We start from the raw sequence: 15,921 nt of genomic DNA on the forward strand, positions 1-15,921 counted from the left end.
TAGAGTCGCTGCTGCTTCGCTTGGAAAGTAGCCATCTTAGGTGGTTCGGGCATCTGGTTAGGATGCCTCTCGGGCGTCTCCCTAGGGAGGTCCTCGAGGCATGTCCCACTGGGAGGAGATCCCGGGGCAGACCAAGGCACATGCAGCCACTGGCCTTGGAATGCCTCGGGATCCCCCAGGAAGAAGTTATTCATGTTGCTCTAGAGAGGGAAGTCTGGAGCTCTCTGGTGGAGCTGTTCCATGCCCTGGCGACCCGGCTACGGAAAAGCGGTTGAAGAATGAAGATGGATGGATGGACCTGATCTTCCTTCTGTCTCTCCTGCTGCCAACACACAGACGCACACACGTACGCACACACACACACACACACACACCCGTGTGCGCACACACACACACACACGCTCGCGCGCACACGCACACACACACACACACAAAATAGTAGTTTTACTGGGTGCTATCATATCAGTAGGCTAAATATTTGGTGCATATCATACAGTGAAACACTAACCATGCAGGCTGGCATGATTTAAACTCCTGCAATGTGAAGCTTACTCCACCAGGTGAGGCTGTCACATTAATTTCTTCACTTTGGTCATTGTCACTGTCAAAGGCATGAGGCACATGGGTAGATCAAAATGTGTTTATTTATCAAAATAATAGATGATTTGGAAGTGATACATCTATTAGATTACAGGCTTTCTGACTATTGAGAGAGTGAATGTTCATAAACAAAATATTTGCGCCTCACTGAGAAAAAATAAATCAAATATAATATAGACCAATATATAAAAAAGAGACCAGGAATTTGTAAAATATCTTGCACAAATATTAAACACAAATTATGTATAACCTCTAACCTTATAGGTTGTGATAGCATTCTTCCAGAGCTTGCGTCAAGGCAATAGCTACAGGGAAAGGCGGGAAAGGCGTGAGATTGCCGAAAGAATAACCTTTGCACACACAGCCCCCTGTGCCATCTGCCCTTTGACTTGCAATGGTTCATAATCAATCCTGGGCTATACTTGCCTTCTTCTAGTTGTTGACTGGATTGGGGTCTGGACTCTAGTTTGCAGGGTGATTCAATCGATCTGAGAATCATTACTGTCTGCAGGGTCTAAAGACTGGCTCCATGGCCACGGTGGTTACAGACTCCAAGGCTCCTTTCTCCCTGGACCCATACCATGTCTCTGAAGAGCTGGGCTTTATCCTTTCTGCACCCCTGGTAGGTAAAAGAAATAAATGCTTTATGGAGTAGGATGAACTATAGTTTTCAATCAGGTCATCTCCCATGTACAGCAGATATGAACCATAACAAACTGGATTATATTCCAATGTTTTTAAGGTAAGCAGGAATCCAGGAATTAGATAGAAAGTAAAATAAAATAAATTAATGCAAATTTAGTTACTTGCTGATGTTGATGTGTACTTCAAATGCCTGTTTTGTTAGTTTAAAAAATTCAGTGTCCTGTCCTGGCAGTTACCCCAATGTATTATTGATAAATGGTATTCTTGAAAATTGCTAAACCGCCTTTATGGTTTAGACTATAGAGCTACTGAAATTAATTTGAGTGTGGTCTTGATTTAAATTTGCAATGTGGAGCAGACTTATACAATCATGAATTTAAAAAAAAGTTAGATTTTATTTCAACACTTTATTATTATATTATTTCAACATCTATGTTCACCAACAACTTTCCTCCTTAATTATCACATCATGATCTTTCAGGTATAACTTCATTAGCATACTGAACATATGTTGTTACTCTCATATACAGTGATATTTAACAGGAAACTTTTCTTAGGTTAACTAGAACATTTAAGGATTCTTTCTCCATCATGCTATATCCTTTCCATGCCTTTCAAGATCCCATACAGTATATGCAGTCCTAACAAAGTGTTTCACTTTCTTCTTGACTTTCAACTTCTAAAAGGCAGAGCTGCCATCCTACTACCGGCCATGGATGGATATTGCCCTGCATGTGACAGAACTAATAAACTCTCATGAGCTGCGTTCACTTATTCACAAGGTACAGTAATTGAATACATGAACAATTACAGTACAACATGATGAACTGGGAAGGAATGAAGTGTCTCATGTTAAATTCCCTCTCTCATCCCTTCTTCCCAGATGCCACTGTTGAGCATCCAGTTTTTGAAGAGCCATCGGGAGCTACGATTGGCACACCTAGTGCTGGGTGTTATGACCATGGGCTATGTGTGGCAGGAGGGAGAGAATGACACCATTCAGGTATGTGTCACTGGCAGTGGTGTGCACAGATGAGGGTGCTAGAGTCCCCTGCCCTTTTGGCAATGTGCCCTTTTGAGAAAAAAAAGGGCGGGAACCCCTTTTGGTGTTAGCTATTGAAAGATAGCAGATCTACAAGCTCATAGAATCTGATCTCAGGTCAAAATGGGTTAAGGCAACCGGCCGGTTCCACGTGCTAGGTGCCCTTTTTTTCACTTGAGCACCTGCCCCTCTAAATGTCTGTGCATGCCACTGGTCACTGGGTCTCTATTACCCTTTCTCTGCTCAGCTTGAAAACCTATTATTTTGGTAAGCAACGCTCACATGTAGGGATGGGCAATATAGTGTTTATTTGTTATTTATTTATTTACCAAACAACAATATCATTGTAATAATATAGTAATTTACATTTTTACATTTCCAAAAGAGCAGATCTACTACAAACTCATAATCGGCTATTTTAGATATTTTTGAAAATCTTTGACAAATTCTGGAAGATATATATATATTCCCGAAGGCGAGCCTAAATTAATGAAAACCATGCAGGAAAAGACCACAATATCCAAAATTCCAGGCAATATCCAATCTCATATCACAATATTGATATAATAGAGGGTATGCACGTGACATAATCATCATACTCGGAAGTTACACAGGAACGCTGAATGGCAAAAAAATACTTTCTGGCCTTAACAGCCCATACATCCACAACAGAAAAGTCCTATCTGATTGCATTAAACAATGTTAAAGGGACACTTCACCCTTATGTAATAAATAATGTTTAGCAGTGAGCCCAGTGTCTCTGATGTCATGGACACTGGGCTCACTAACTTCCTGGACTACAATTCCCATAATGCTTTGGTGCACTGCTCCTCCTTGGGGGAGGGCTGTCTTACTGAGACAACAGTAGTCCTAGGACAAATAAAGAGGATAGAGCACGGAGGTGCGGCCAGGGCTCCTGCGGGAGGTTTGCACATGTGCAGTGTAAACAGGAACTGTGATGATGGAGTGTTGATTTTGTTTTTATTTTTAAAAGTATATCAATTTTATAACTGTGGAAAAACAGACTGTTGTGTATAACAGACTGAAAGATAAAGGACAAGTACATTTACTAAATGTTAATGTTTTTGTATATTTTCTTTTGTGGATTTTCCATGTTCTTTAGTACAAACTTTTATTTTTGTGAAATGACAAAGTAACATGGATGAGGGTGAGAGGCTGCAAGGGCTCCAAATTGTTGTGAAAGAAATGGGACAGCACTTTGAAGATGACTCCGCCATTCATGACACTTTGCATCACTTTATAAAAACTGTCCTCATTCACAGCCAGTGCCTACATACATTCTTGGCCTATCTTTCATGTCTATTTTAGTATTTAAGCTGATCGTTTTATTATTAGTTGTGTGATATGAGTTGTAATATTCATATATAATAATATTCATTATACATTTCATTTCCATATTCTTTTACTTTGCTCATTAGTCATTTCTCATCAGCTAAATCAGTGAGGGCTCATTGAGTCAGCAAGGGAGTGGATTGGGATTGGGCCTAGGACTAGGCTCACTGCTAAAATCTAAAATATCTAAAACCACATATTACACACATAAAGTCCCCCAGGAAAGTGTTCTAAATCTTCTGAATTTAATTCATTTCATTCATTTCATTCATTTCATTCATTTCATTCATTTCATTCATTTCAATTTCATTTTTATTTATTTTTTGCAAAAAGGGTGAAGTGTCCCTTTAAACGATGTTAAACTTACTTTGTCACTCACTTTTCCACTTTACCAAGCCCTGCATGTGACAAAGCATGAATTAAGCTTATCACTCTATCTCACCTTCACTCACATATCTGTAGCCTACATGACTGCATATATTCATGGATATGTATGTAATTTAGTTAAAACTTGGAAGCAGCTGAAATTTGGGGAAAGGTTCAATTGCGCCATGTAGACAAATAGATTAGAACTTTTGGCTTGTGTTTGAGTTGTGTGGCTGGATCAATTCATTGATTTAGTCACACAGATCAGGATTGGCCTTGTACTGCTGTTACATCTATTGGAAATATGGATTTACATTTTATATTTTGTATCATCTATAAAAATCTACAAGAAGCTAATGGCTGCTTTTTTTTAGACCGTTAACTATGGTACAATAATTTTTCTTGTAATTACAGCGATACTTATAAGATAATTATGGTCTACAAAACAAGATGTCTAAGAATAATGTAATAATGTTGTATTTATGTGGAACGTATACATCAAATAAAGGGGACAAAATACTACTTGGGAAATTGGGAATATACAGTAGTGAATACTCCTGATCCTATCGGCAAATGTATAGATTTAGTAGCCTACCAGTGCATGTGCTACAGTATTGTTACAGAAACCTACACCTCTTATTCTTTGTAGTTACGGAGTACTTACAAAGTATTTGAGCTGTAAAATGAAGCCGTGCTTGATCGGATCAAGTTCCCTGTAGGTTAAGTGCAAGGTATGTGGGTTAGAAACTGAAGCAATGCATACCCCCATCATGTTCTCTGTACTAGTAATTGTTTGTACTGTACAAGGTACTGTATCCGGGTTATAAACCGTGTTTGTTCCCACCTTGTTCACAATAGGCATGAGGGATATGTTTACTGCCAATTTGTTCCCTGTAGTATTTACAAGGCTAGTATACAGGCTGTAAAATAAAGTAAATTAATACGTAATACATTACTCATTATTCTCCTCTACTTTTTAATGCTGTTACAGACTGCAGACTCTGCACACTGTAAACTGAAGCAATGCTTTCCCCCTTTTAGGACCAGTAAAAACAATTAGCTTCTCAAAATCGTTAATTTGTTTGATTGATTTATAAATGCTCTATTTAGATTCAAACATCCATCCATACCAACATATATTGTGATAGTACTGTAGGTTAAAATTGGTTGGTTGCATCAAGATCCCAAGTTAACTCGCTAATCTCAATTAGTCCAGGGGCAGAGACAGATTTTGGTACATGTCTCCTACATGTCTCTAGTTTGTATTTTGGTATGATAACTCTTCCAATTCTGTAGCTTAATACCAGTTATCGCAGTTTTATGTGACCATACCATAAACATCCTATATAAGGCAAAATTATCCAAATTTCATTATGTTTTATGTAGCATGTAACGTGTCAAACTAGGGGGTTTTCATGATTCTGAATCCATTCCAAGTTTCGTTTTGCACAAAAAACACTCCTTGGCCTAAATTCGGCCAAGGACATATTCCAATACGATCATCAACGCTACATCATTTTCCTTTAAGATTTTACCTCGCAACCTGGCCGTTCCGTACTGGAAGATATCACAGCGTTTAGGACTTCCCCCAATCCTCACCCATGCGGATGCTGTGCTCGCTAACTGGAGGAAGAGGGATCCTGAAGGGTAAGATTCAACTACATTTATATCACAAAAACAATCCAATTATGCCAGCATATTATAGTATACATAGATTATGTATAAAAAAATTAACAAAAACAAGATAGTTGAAACATAACACGCACGCACACACACACACGCACACACACACACACACACACACACACACACACACACACACACACACACACACACACACACACACACACACACGAATTCATAAAAACAGAACAAAAAACTAAGGAATACAATAATAAGTAAACACCCTTCCCAGGAACAACAATGAAAAATCAGGATCAAAGTAAATGCATACCTGTGCAAAGTTCATCCTACATTGTAAGGACAGCCTAAATCATGTCCAAAAGCTTATCTGCAATGCAAGACCATAGGGCTGCAACTAACCATTATTATTATTATTTAAACAATTAATCGTTGCAACCTTGGCTTAGACCATACATTGACACTTTTATCACTATCTCTGTGTAATCTTGACGTTTATCATTCTAAATACTATATCTAAAAATGTTGAAGCCCATTGATTGAAATTTTAAGGTATGTGGAAGTTTCCATCTCATAGCCACCATCTTCTTTGCTGCTGTTAAGCCAGCAAAGACAATGTGCTTGTGTGTACATCTACAGATGGAGAAGGTGTAATATCAAGCTCCAAAAGTAATGAAAGTTTACTTTAGAAGCAACCATATTCCAAAATGAGGAAACATTCAGACACTCCCAAACCATATGAAAGTAGGTAGATTCAACATGGTATAGTGAAGATCAATATTGTATAACTAACTGCACCTTTTCTTTCTCCTGTTTCTTTTTCTGTTCACCTTCATCTCCTGTGCCAGACCTATTGACATTGAGTAAGTACTTTGCGATTTCATTTTGGATTGAACATCCTGAGACCTGACAAAAGGACAAAGATTATTGTGTTATTATACCTGCAACATCCAGGAACCTGGAGTTGCTGGTCACCCTCCCAGGAGGGGAGAGCGTCCGGGGCTTCTTCATGGTTACTCTCTTGGTGGAATTGGCTGCTGTTCCAGCACTGAGGGTGAATATCTGGATTATACAACAACACTGACAGACACACATGGCCTTGTACTGTTCCCCAGAGGGAAATTCAGGTCGCATAGTGGCAACAACAACACAGTTGAAATACAGGAGAGGTAGTAGATTAATAAACTACAATAGAAAGGTGTCCTCAGTAGCATTATCTCTAACGGTAGGCATGCCTTAATGATAATAGCGATGTATGCAATTACATTTCTACCTACAGCCATGACATATGTGCCATGTTATACTCCTGGGATATCCGATCATATCACCCAAAACATATTATTTTACAAACCAGCATGCTTGTTTGGCAAGTCTATGTCTGTGATTTCAACACGTCACTGTATTAGGCTATATTAATTTACTGAGCACTGTAAACTCTCACGGCGAGGTAAGCAACCACACATCAAGGGTAGAGACAGGCTGGTGGTTTGTTTCTTCCACATTTTATAGACAATTATTAGGCCTTCATGCTTATACACTTAACGACATGGTTTCAACCTCAAGCATCCTTGTTGTGGCAGGCTCTGGAAGAGAGACTAACTACTAGTGCATCCATACTCCCTCAAAGACCTTCTGTATTCTAATCTGCCCATTGCAATATGCCAGACTGTTGATTAGTACAATTTGGTGGTGATCCTATTCATTTCCCTCATTGGAGAGAAAAGGATTTTCATACACTGGGATATTTATGTATACAGAATTGTATTCGATCGTCTCTAAAGGCTAGTGGAGTTCTAAAACACCCATTTCATAAAATGTTGGTTTATCTTATAGCAGCACCCGTACGTACTGTAGACTCCAGACAATAGATGCTTTATGGAGGGCTGATATTTTGGACCTGGACCCAGTATGGTCCAATATATTTCTGGCCTCCAGAAGTCCTGATCACCAGCAAATTATACACTAACTTTATACATAGAGTATTTTTGGTGCCCAGGAAGCGCCACAAGGTTGTTGGCAATGTTATGGGAATGCTCTCCAGTGGCAAGGGTCTGGGAGATGGTAGCCTCGGTAGTCGGTACCCAGGCTTTAATTTTCATCTGTGCAAAAAATGACACGTTAGCTCAGGCTAGGGAGATGGTTTCTTCTAACTTCTTTGACATTACACTCACTCTAAAAAAAAAGCGAGCCTTACAGCAGAGAAAACATTTATTGCTAGTTGCTAACTAGCTACACAAAGCATCCCTTTCCATTCAAGTGTGGGATGCAAACGTACTTTAGATTATAGTGTACTTAGAGCTATCGACAGACTACTATACTGTGAATGGAGCAAAATGTGATTAAAAAAAAGAAATGCAAGTAAGTCGCTGAATTGATAAATAAACTAGATAAAGTGCCCCTCGAGGCACAGGTCTCCACCAGGGCAGGTCAGGTTGTGGCCTCCTGGCGGCACTATAATAGGCCAATGTGAAGAAGAAAAAAATAATTCGGCCATAGCCACAAATGTGCTGACCTCATCACATAAATGTTGTAATGACGGCTATAGGCATATAGCCAAAGGCTTGCAATGGATTCAGAATCATGAACACCCCCTAGTTTGACATGTCACATGCTACTTAAAGTATAATGAATTGTGGAAAGGTTTGCCTATTGGTTGATAATGGTACCCCAACTTTCAGCAGCTGTCACAAAGTTTCCCAAGGGAGTTGGGTTGGAACAAATGTATATGTGATTGTAGACAACTTTATGAACACATCTGTGAAGAAAGCTTTTTTTGTTTTGCAGATTTTCCACACATTTAGCTAATTTTCCCTTATTGATTGAAACCTTTATTTATTCTCGAAAAGGGCGTTGAGGTTCTCCCTCATTTGCAATGCTGACGAGATCACATATATAAAACAATTTAAAGCGCAAATAACATGCATTTTAAAACTGCTTTTAATATTTAATAATCATATTGTCCATCAAAGTTATTTCTAATGGTTTGAGCCTCAATCACCACTCTGATATAACCAGGCCTTGTCAATTCTTTCTGGACTTTGAAAGCAGTTTTAGCTGCAATACCACAATGTCCTGAGGTGGAGAGGGTGCTGATATGCAGATTATTTAATATTTGAGTCATTATAATACTCATGCTAGATAAAACCAGGCTTGTTTCCATTCCATGCCAGCTTGGAAAATCAACAATGGTGGACATTGTAAACAAAGTGGAAATGCAAATTTGCAACTGAAGACTGAAGAAAAGCTGGAATTATACAAAGTAGGGTGACATTGATGACATCACGATGAGGCCAAAATCAGTCAAGCTGTTTCTGAGAGCAATTTCCATTAAAACACCAATATGACATGAAGGCCTGATTGTTCAAAATTGGTTATTTGTGGGGATAGAAAACACACATGGGAGCCCCAAAAACACAAAAACACAAAATAAATTGAAAAAGTTGAATTTTATGTTATAGGTCCTTTAAGACAGATATAAAACACAAATCAAATATTCACAAAAGGCATAGAGACATATAATATACAGACAGTGGAACAAAACATAAGTTAAAAAGAGTTACATATTGAGGTAGGGAGGTTCAGAAGCAGGTTATTAAATTCACCATATGATATTAGGGTACCAATTTTCAGTGTTTGCTGTAAAGTGTTCCATGTAGTAGGGGCATGGAAGCAAAAAGCTGATTTTCCCAGTTCAGACTGCACAGATGGGACCTCTAGTGTAAGGGCCGATTCATACTCCTATTTTAGAGCTGAATAAAAGTCGGTTCGGCGCTGTAGAGCCTACAATTTGACGTCATTTGAGGTTCGGGGGGGGGGGGGGGGGGGAAATCATTTAGGCACTACAGCGCCGAAACAGCGGTAAAATAGGAGTATGAATCGGCCCTAAGCCATTCACTTGAACAGGTCTGACGATTATTTATTTTCCATTTTAACAGCAACATGATGTAGGGTGGTAGCTTCCCATCAATGGCTTTAAAAATAAACTGGTGCCAGTGCATGGTTCTCCTCTCAGAGAGGGAAGATCAACCTACTTTATCATAAAGGGTGCAATGGTGAGTGCTGTAGCTTTCACCTGTGATAAACCTTAGTGCTGAGTGATAAACTGTATCTAGGGTATAAGAGTGGTAAGGGCAGCATTTCTATAAATTACATCACCATAGTCCAGAACTGACATAAAAACAGCATCAACAACCCTTTCCCTACAGATCATTGGGAAGTTAGCTTTATTTCTGTAAAGAAAACCAATTCTCTGCCTTAACTTGGTAGTAAGGTCAGTATTTAAAGGTTATTTTTTCATCGAGCCAGATACCCAGATATTTATATTCAGTGACTCTGTCGATAGAGGATCCATTGATAGTGTGAATGTGCAGGGAGTTGAAGTCTATGTTTTTGGCTTTTGAGAATAGCATAAATTTGGTTTTACTGGCGTTCAGGACGAGTTTGAGTGAGATGAGTGCATCTTGCATGGTGTTATAGACTTGTTGGAGTTTTTCCATTGCTAATTGGGTAGAGTCAGCTGTACAATAGTGTCATCAGCATATAAGTGGGATTGACAATATTTTAGTGTGGATATGTCATTTATGTATATGGTAAAAAGAACTGGACCTAGTACAGAACCTTGAGGCACACCATTGGTAACCTGCAGGAATTCTGATTGAGTATTCCTTCCCCTAACACACTGGCGCCTCTCGTTTAGGTAGTCATGGAACCAACGATGGGCCCTATCGTCCAGACCGATATTAAGTAGTTTCTCCAGCAGTAGGCCTTGATTTACAGTGTTGAATGCTTTTGAGAGGTCTATAAATAAGGCAGCACAGTGTTGTCGATTATCTATTGCAGATACTATATCATTTTTGACTAAGGTGACTGCAGAAATAGTGCTGTGATTTGGTCTAAAACCGGATTGCTGTGGGCTTAAAACTGAAAATGTTGAGAGAAATGGCTTGAGTTGGTTATTTAACTAGTGTTTCCATTATTTTAGCTAGACAGATTGGTCTATAATTGTTTAGGTCCTCTCTGTCCCCACCTTTAAAAAGAGGGGTTACATGGGCCGTTTTCCAAAAACTGGGGAAAACTCCTTCACTGATTGAGAGGTTAAAGATATGGGCAAGAGGTTCTGCAATGATTGGGGCAGTTAATTTAATAAAAAATTGATCCAAGTTATCCTCCCCTGGTGAGCTCATTGCGTTCATATTTACTAATTTGTCTAATACAGAGCGAGGGGTGAAGGGCTTAAAAGAAAAAGATTGACGATGGTCCAATTGGTAAGTGACATCTAGAACGTTTACAAGGGGTCCTGTGCGCTTTTTCAAATAAATTCCCTGCATCTTTGAAGTGTTTGTTAAAGGTATGGCAAATATCCGCTTGATCTCCAAGCACCAAGTTATCATATTTGATGTGAGTAGGCAGAGTGTTAGTGGGTTTATGTTTTTTTTGAATCAATAGCTTTCCAAAAACTAGCTGGATTAGAATAAGAGCTAGTGATAAGGTCTAGAAAGTATTTTGACTTGGCTTTTTTTACTTCTGAGGTACATGCATTTCCGATTTGCCTAAAGGCCAACCAGTGTGCAGGCCTTCGGCCTGGTGGAGACATTAGGGACTTTAAGCAACGACGGAAATGGATCAGAGCTCGATACATAAACCTGCCGTTGCAGCCCTTTCTACTACGGCAGAACCTACACGTTGTGTCTGCAACGTCATAACCAAGTTTATTGAAATTATAGCATTTACACCGATTGCTCCATAACCTCTCTTATGCTGTGTAATGTGTTGGCATGCTCTGAATGAAGAAATAACACTAATACCATATATTAACCATGTTTATATTAAAACTGTTTTAGAATAACACAGATTGCACCTTCCTATTTCCACTGCTGATCATGTCCAGCACAAGAATTAAGCAATATCGGTAAGTTAGCTGACGCGTGGGTGTTTAAAAAAGAAACAAAGTGTTTATGTTTGACACATGCTGCATAGACACGTCACCATGGGAACCAAAAATGGATGGGAACCCGTCGCTGACAGCTGTTTGCTTAACGATTTTGACAGCTACGGTGATTGCGTCATAGCCACCGTACTTCCGCGTAGTGGAGCCGTCCTGAAAACCGTCGTTGCTTAAAGTTCCTAATAATACACTGACAGCTCTACAGTAAAAGAGAGCATGAACACTATAAACTGCCTCTCCGTAAATCTTAGTTCCAACTCTCCAAATATAGAGGGATAGTGATCTCAGATTATCAATTAGCAAAATATGAAAAGTAGTCACACACCAAAAAAGTCGCAATATGTGAAACATTCAGGGATTTACTTCCTTGGCCTACTGGCAGCATGCAGAAGACATTTGTTGATCGGTCCAGTGGTTTGAGAGACTGCTCTGCCCCTGGTCCCATACCAAAAATAAATAAAAGACAATTCAGTGATTATAATATGAATGAGTAAATAAAGAAGGGTGTAACATTGTCACCTTGGTGCCAGCAGGGAGTATGACTAAACTTAAACTAAGGCAGGATAACCATCTCAAAAACAAACATGGATGAAACTGTGGCCTTTTGATGAAGCAATATGCCAAAATGTTCAACATGTGCCACAAATTGACCTATAGCTAAGCCCCTCCCCAAACTGCTATGGTCCAATCACAGCTAAGCATAACATGGGTTAGACCAGAGAAATCTAGTATGAGAGTGGCGACACTAGCGTTGACTCCAATTGTAACAATGGAATGCGAAAGTGCTCATTCTATCTCAATGGAAGAGTTCCAATGTTTGGAACTATAGCCCATAGGCACCCGTTTTGCGCCACTCTTTACTATTCCACTCGGGGTTAGACAAACCTCTCCACCAATAGTTTTCCTATGATAAAACATTGTTTTAAAAAAGAAATGTCACACACATATTTTTCCAGTGCATATAGCAGGCCTTGTTTGTTGACGGATTTGGAAGAGATTTTGAAGGTCTGGTTAAAAAAATGAACCAGTATTTAATGTGTAAAATCCATGATATTTACATTGGAATGAATGAGCCCGGCTGGAAAGTGTCGGGCTTAGAGGGCGGGGCTTAGCTAAAGGTGAATTCTTTAATGGATAATGGGTATGTGTTGCAGAGTATTCCCCTTGTGATCAATGGTGTCAGGTGTGAAGATGTTGAGACTGTGGCCAAAGCCCTGGAGGACATGAGCCAGTCAATTGAAGGCATGACACATGCACTCAAACTGATGCACGGTAATGATTTAACATATTGCACATACTGTAATGTATTCATAGTCATCTGGTTTACAATGTGCATTATTATGCAGTAGATATGCCTTTTCTTCCCCTCCTAAGCTCACGTGGAGCCATCAGTCTTCTATGGAATTATGAGGATCTATCTATCTGGGTACATATTGATATTTTTTTACTCTCATCAAAACGTGTAAAATGTGTGTGTGTGTGTGTGCGTGTGCGTGTGTGCGTGTGCGTGTGCGTGTGTGTGTGTGTGTGTGTGTGTGTGTGTGTGCGTGTGTGTGTGTGTGTGCGTGTGTGGCATGTGTGTGTGTGTGTGTGTGTGTGTGTGTGCGTGTGTGTGTGTGTGTGCGTGTGTGTGTGTGGCTGTACAAAGTCCATGCACACAAATAAATGCACAAACAGTATAGGCTACACTCACAAATTGACCCTTATGGGTTCTTTGCGGATCCACTTCTGAGGATTTGGTTGTGCATTAGGTGGAGAGACAACCCCTCCATGCCAAAGGGTCTGGTGTATGAGGGTCTCCAGACAGCTCCTATGGAGTACTCAGGTGGAAGTGCTGCACAGAGCAGCCTACTACACTGCTTTGATGAGCTGTTGGGAGTCAAACATGAAGAGAAAAGTGGTGAGATCCTTCCTTGAGTGTTCACAAGTACCAGAGATAAATTACATCAATTTAACAATCTAAAAGTAATGTTTTGATTGAAATATCTGTAAGTGTTGTATGCTGTAGTAAGTAATACATGATTATGCCGTTGCACTTCAGTTACATGAGTTGCAGGAGAGAAAAGGAGAAATTTACAAATAGTGAAATAGAGTCTGGACTGTCTGGCCCATGTTATTTATTCAAGTTGCATTGCCCATGCTTTTTTGAGAATAAAGAAGACCCTTGTTGTTATATGCTGAAGTAAGAGTGACCCCAGGAAGCTAATGGGGATCCTATTAAAAAAACAAAACAATAAGCATTTGTTTCAGACAGTGCCAAACGGCAATGAAACATTTCAAACGAATGAAAAATGTATTTATTTTTAATCAAACTGCTCTATTGTGAAGGTGCCTTTTTAACCCGCATGAGGAACTACATGCCACCTGCCCATAAACAGCTGATCGAGGCCATCTCCCAGCAGACCTCTTTGGGGGGTTTTGTCCAGGAGTGTTCCAACGTGCGGCTGAGCCAGGCCTTCCAATGCTGCGTCAACAAATTGTCAGCTTTGCGGAGCTACCACATCAACGTGGTCAGCCGCTTCATCACGGTGCCTGCTGCCCGCGCACGCCAGCTCCGCAGCCAGGGCCGGTCCTCAGGGGAAGAGACAGTGAGTAAGGCCCCTACAGCACTGGAGGAGAGAGGAACTGGGGGCTCTGGCATTATGAACTTCCTAAAGACTGTGAGGGACCGGACACTAGACGCCGCCCTGCCACAAACCAGCAAAGCTGCCGAGAAAGCTACAATTGAGCATCATAGATGACATGGCACTTTTGCTAAAATGAACACTGCACATAAAAGACTGATCGCATAATGCACCACAGAGAATAATATACAGCATTAATAAACTGATGTTTTGAGGAATTGTGAAAGGTTTAGAATGTTTGTATTATGTCTGGCTTTGTTGTGTCCCTGAGCAAACCTCAGTTATATGGATATGAGTGATAGCCGTCATTCAGTCCAAACCATAATTCAAGCCATCACTGTTGAGTCCCATTAAATTCAACCACTAATTTCATCAATCTGAAGAAGAATGCAAAAACTCCATCATGTCCTTTCCAGACCAAGATTACTAAATACAATCGCCCGCGTTTTGTGATGGACACATTATAAAACACTCGTGCAAACTGTCCCACATTTCTTTTGAAAAGTGACCAAGAATAGTCTCCTCGGATTTAAATACATCACAAATCTGTCAACATTATTACCATCATGCTTGCGTGTTTTGTAAATGACACCACTTGTTTTTGACAACACGAAAAAGTTAAAACTGTCAATGAACATACTGTAGGATCAGGATCACACACACAAATACATCACACAAATACTGCAACACCCTTTGAAGCCATGGGAGGGCACTGAATTCAAAAGAAGGTAAGACAGTAGTCTTTTACACCTCATTACCTGAGCAAATCAATGATAAGTGATCAACAGATTGTTCCCCTTTTTATTTATTATTATTATTACTATTATTATTAGCAAATGTAAGACATTGTATATTGACTAGAGGTGTGGTCTGCCAGGGTTGACGTCACGACTACCTAGTCATTACGTCACCTCCTCCTTTTATAAGGCATCGTGCCAGAATCATTCTTTGTTGGATTATAAACTACAGTCAAGTCCGTATAAGAATATAAACCTAAGCCTTAAAACTAAGCTTATCTTTTAACTTCATCTTTAAACCCATCTTTAAATCTACTTGGCAAGACTTTAGTCAAGACTAAACTCCTCCTGAAGCTAGGAGTTACACCTGGTCAGCACTTCCGCTCTTGTGACCACGGAACATTCTCAACCCTCACACATATCGGCTCTCACATCCAGAATTTGGGCCGCAAAGCATAGTGTCGGGGCTTTGTCATTGTACCCATCTGTCTGCGTCCCTTTTGTGACCACTATATGTAGATCTCTGCATCTGCCTGTGCAGCCTGTCTACCTGTGTCCCTTTGATGCCCACATATGGAGATCCCTGATGACTTAGTATATATGCCCATACCAGTATGTCTACCTATAATGTAAACCAGTGGTTTTCAACCAGTGGTCTGGGAACCACCAGTGGTCCTTGAGGGGATTCCATGTGGTCCCCAGCTAAATGATGGAGAGTTGGTGGGGGGAGGTACAGTGGCACAGTCGGTAGTGTGTTTTGCCTGTTATTTTTCCTACGGCACCACATCAATACAGCATGGAATTGTGGACAAAATCTTATCCGGTGACAAGATTTTCTTTAGTTTTGGGTCTAAGAGGCTAAAATCTCATCAAATGGTTGTCCATAGGTCAAATGCTGAATAGATAGGCCTTGATATGAAAAAGGTTGAAAACCACTGATGTAAACGATGGCACCATAACATTGTTAAA

The 15,921-nt window shown here is 40.0% G+C and overlaps 1 protein-coding gene across 1 annotated transcript; it reads left to right on the top strand.

Moving 5' to 3' along the window:
* Positions 1 to 1,129: 1,129 nt before the first annotated feature.
* ido1 (indoleamine 2,3-dioxygenase 1) lies at positions 1,130 to 14,332 on the top strand (the record flags this gene model as incomplete). The annotated part of the gene is made up of 10 exons (XM_083783505.1): positions 1,130 to 1,226; positions 1,936 to 2,027; positions 2,129 to 2,248; positions 5,535 to 5,653; positions 6,496 to 6,510; positions 6,602 to 6,701; positions 12,746 to 12,863; positions 12,966 to 13,017; positions 13,343 to 13,491; positions 13,920 to 14,332. 10 exons carry the CDS (start codon positions 1,130 to 1,132, stop codon positions 14,330 to 14,332), a joined length of 1,275 nt encoding a protein of 424 aa, XP_083639631.1.
* Positions 14,333 to 15,921: the final 1,589 nt, after the last annotated feature.

This window comes from Protomyctophum parallelum, assembly GCF_964188405.1.
Source record: "Protomyctophum parallelum genome assembly, chromosome: 15".
Lineage (NCBI taxonomy): Eukaryota > Metazoa > Chordata > Actinopteri > Myctophiformes > Myctophidae > Protomyctophum > Protomyctophum parallelum.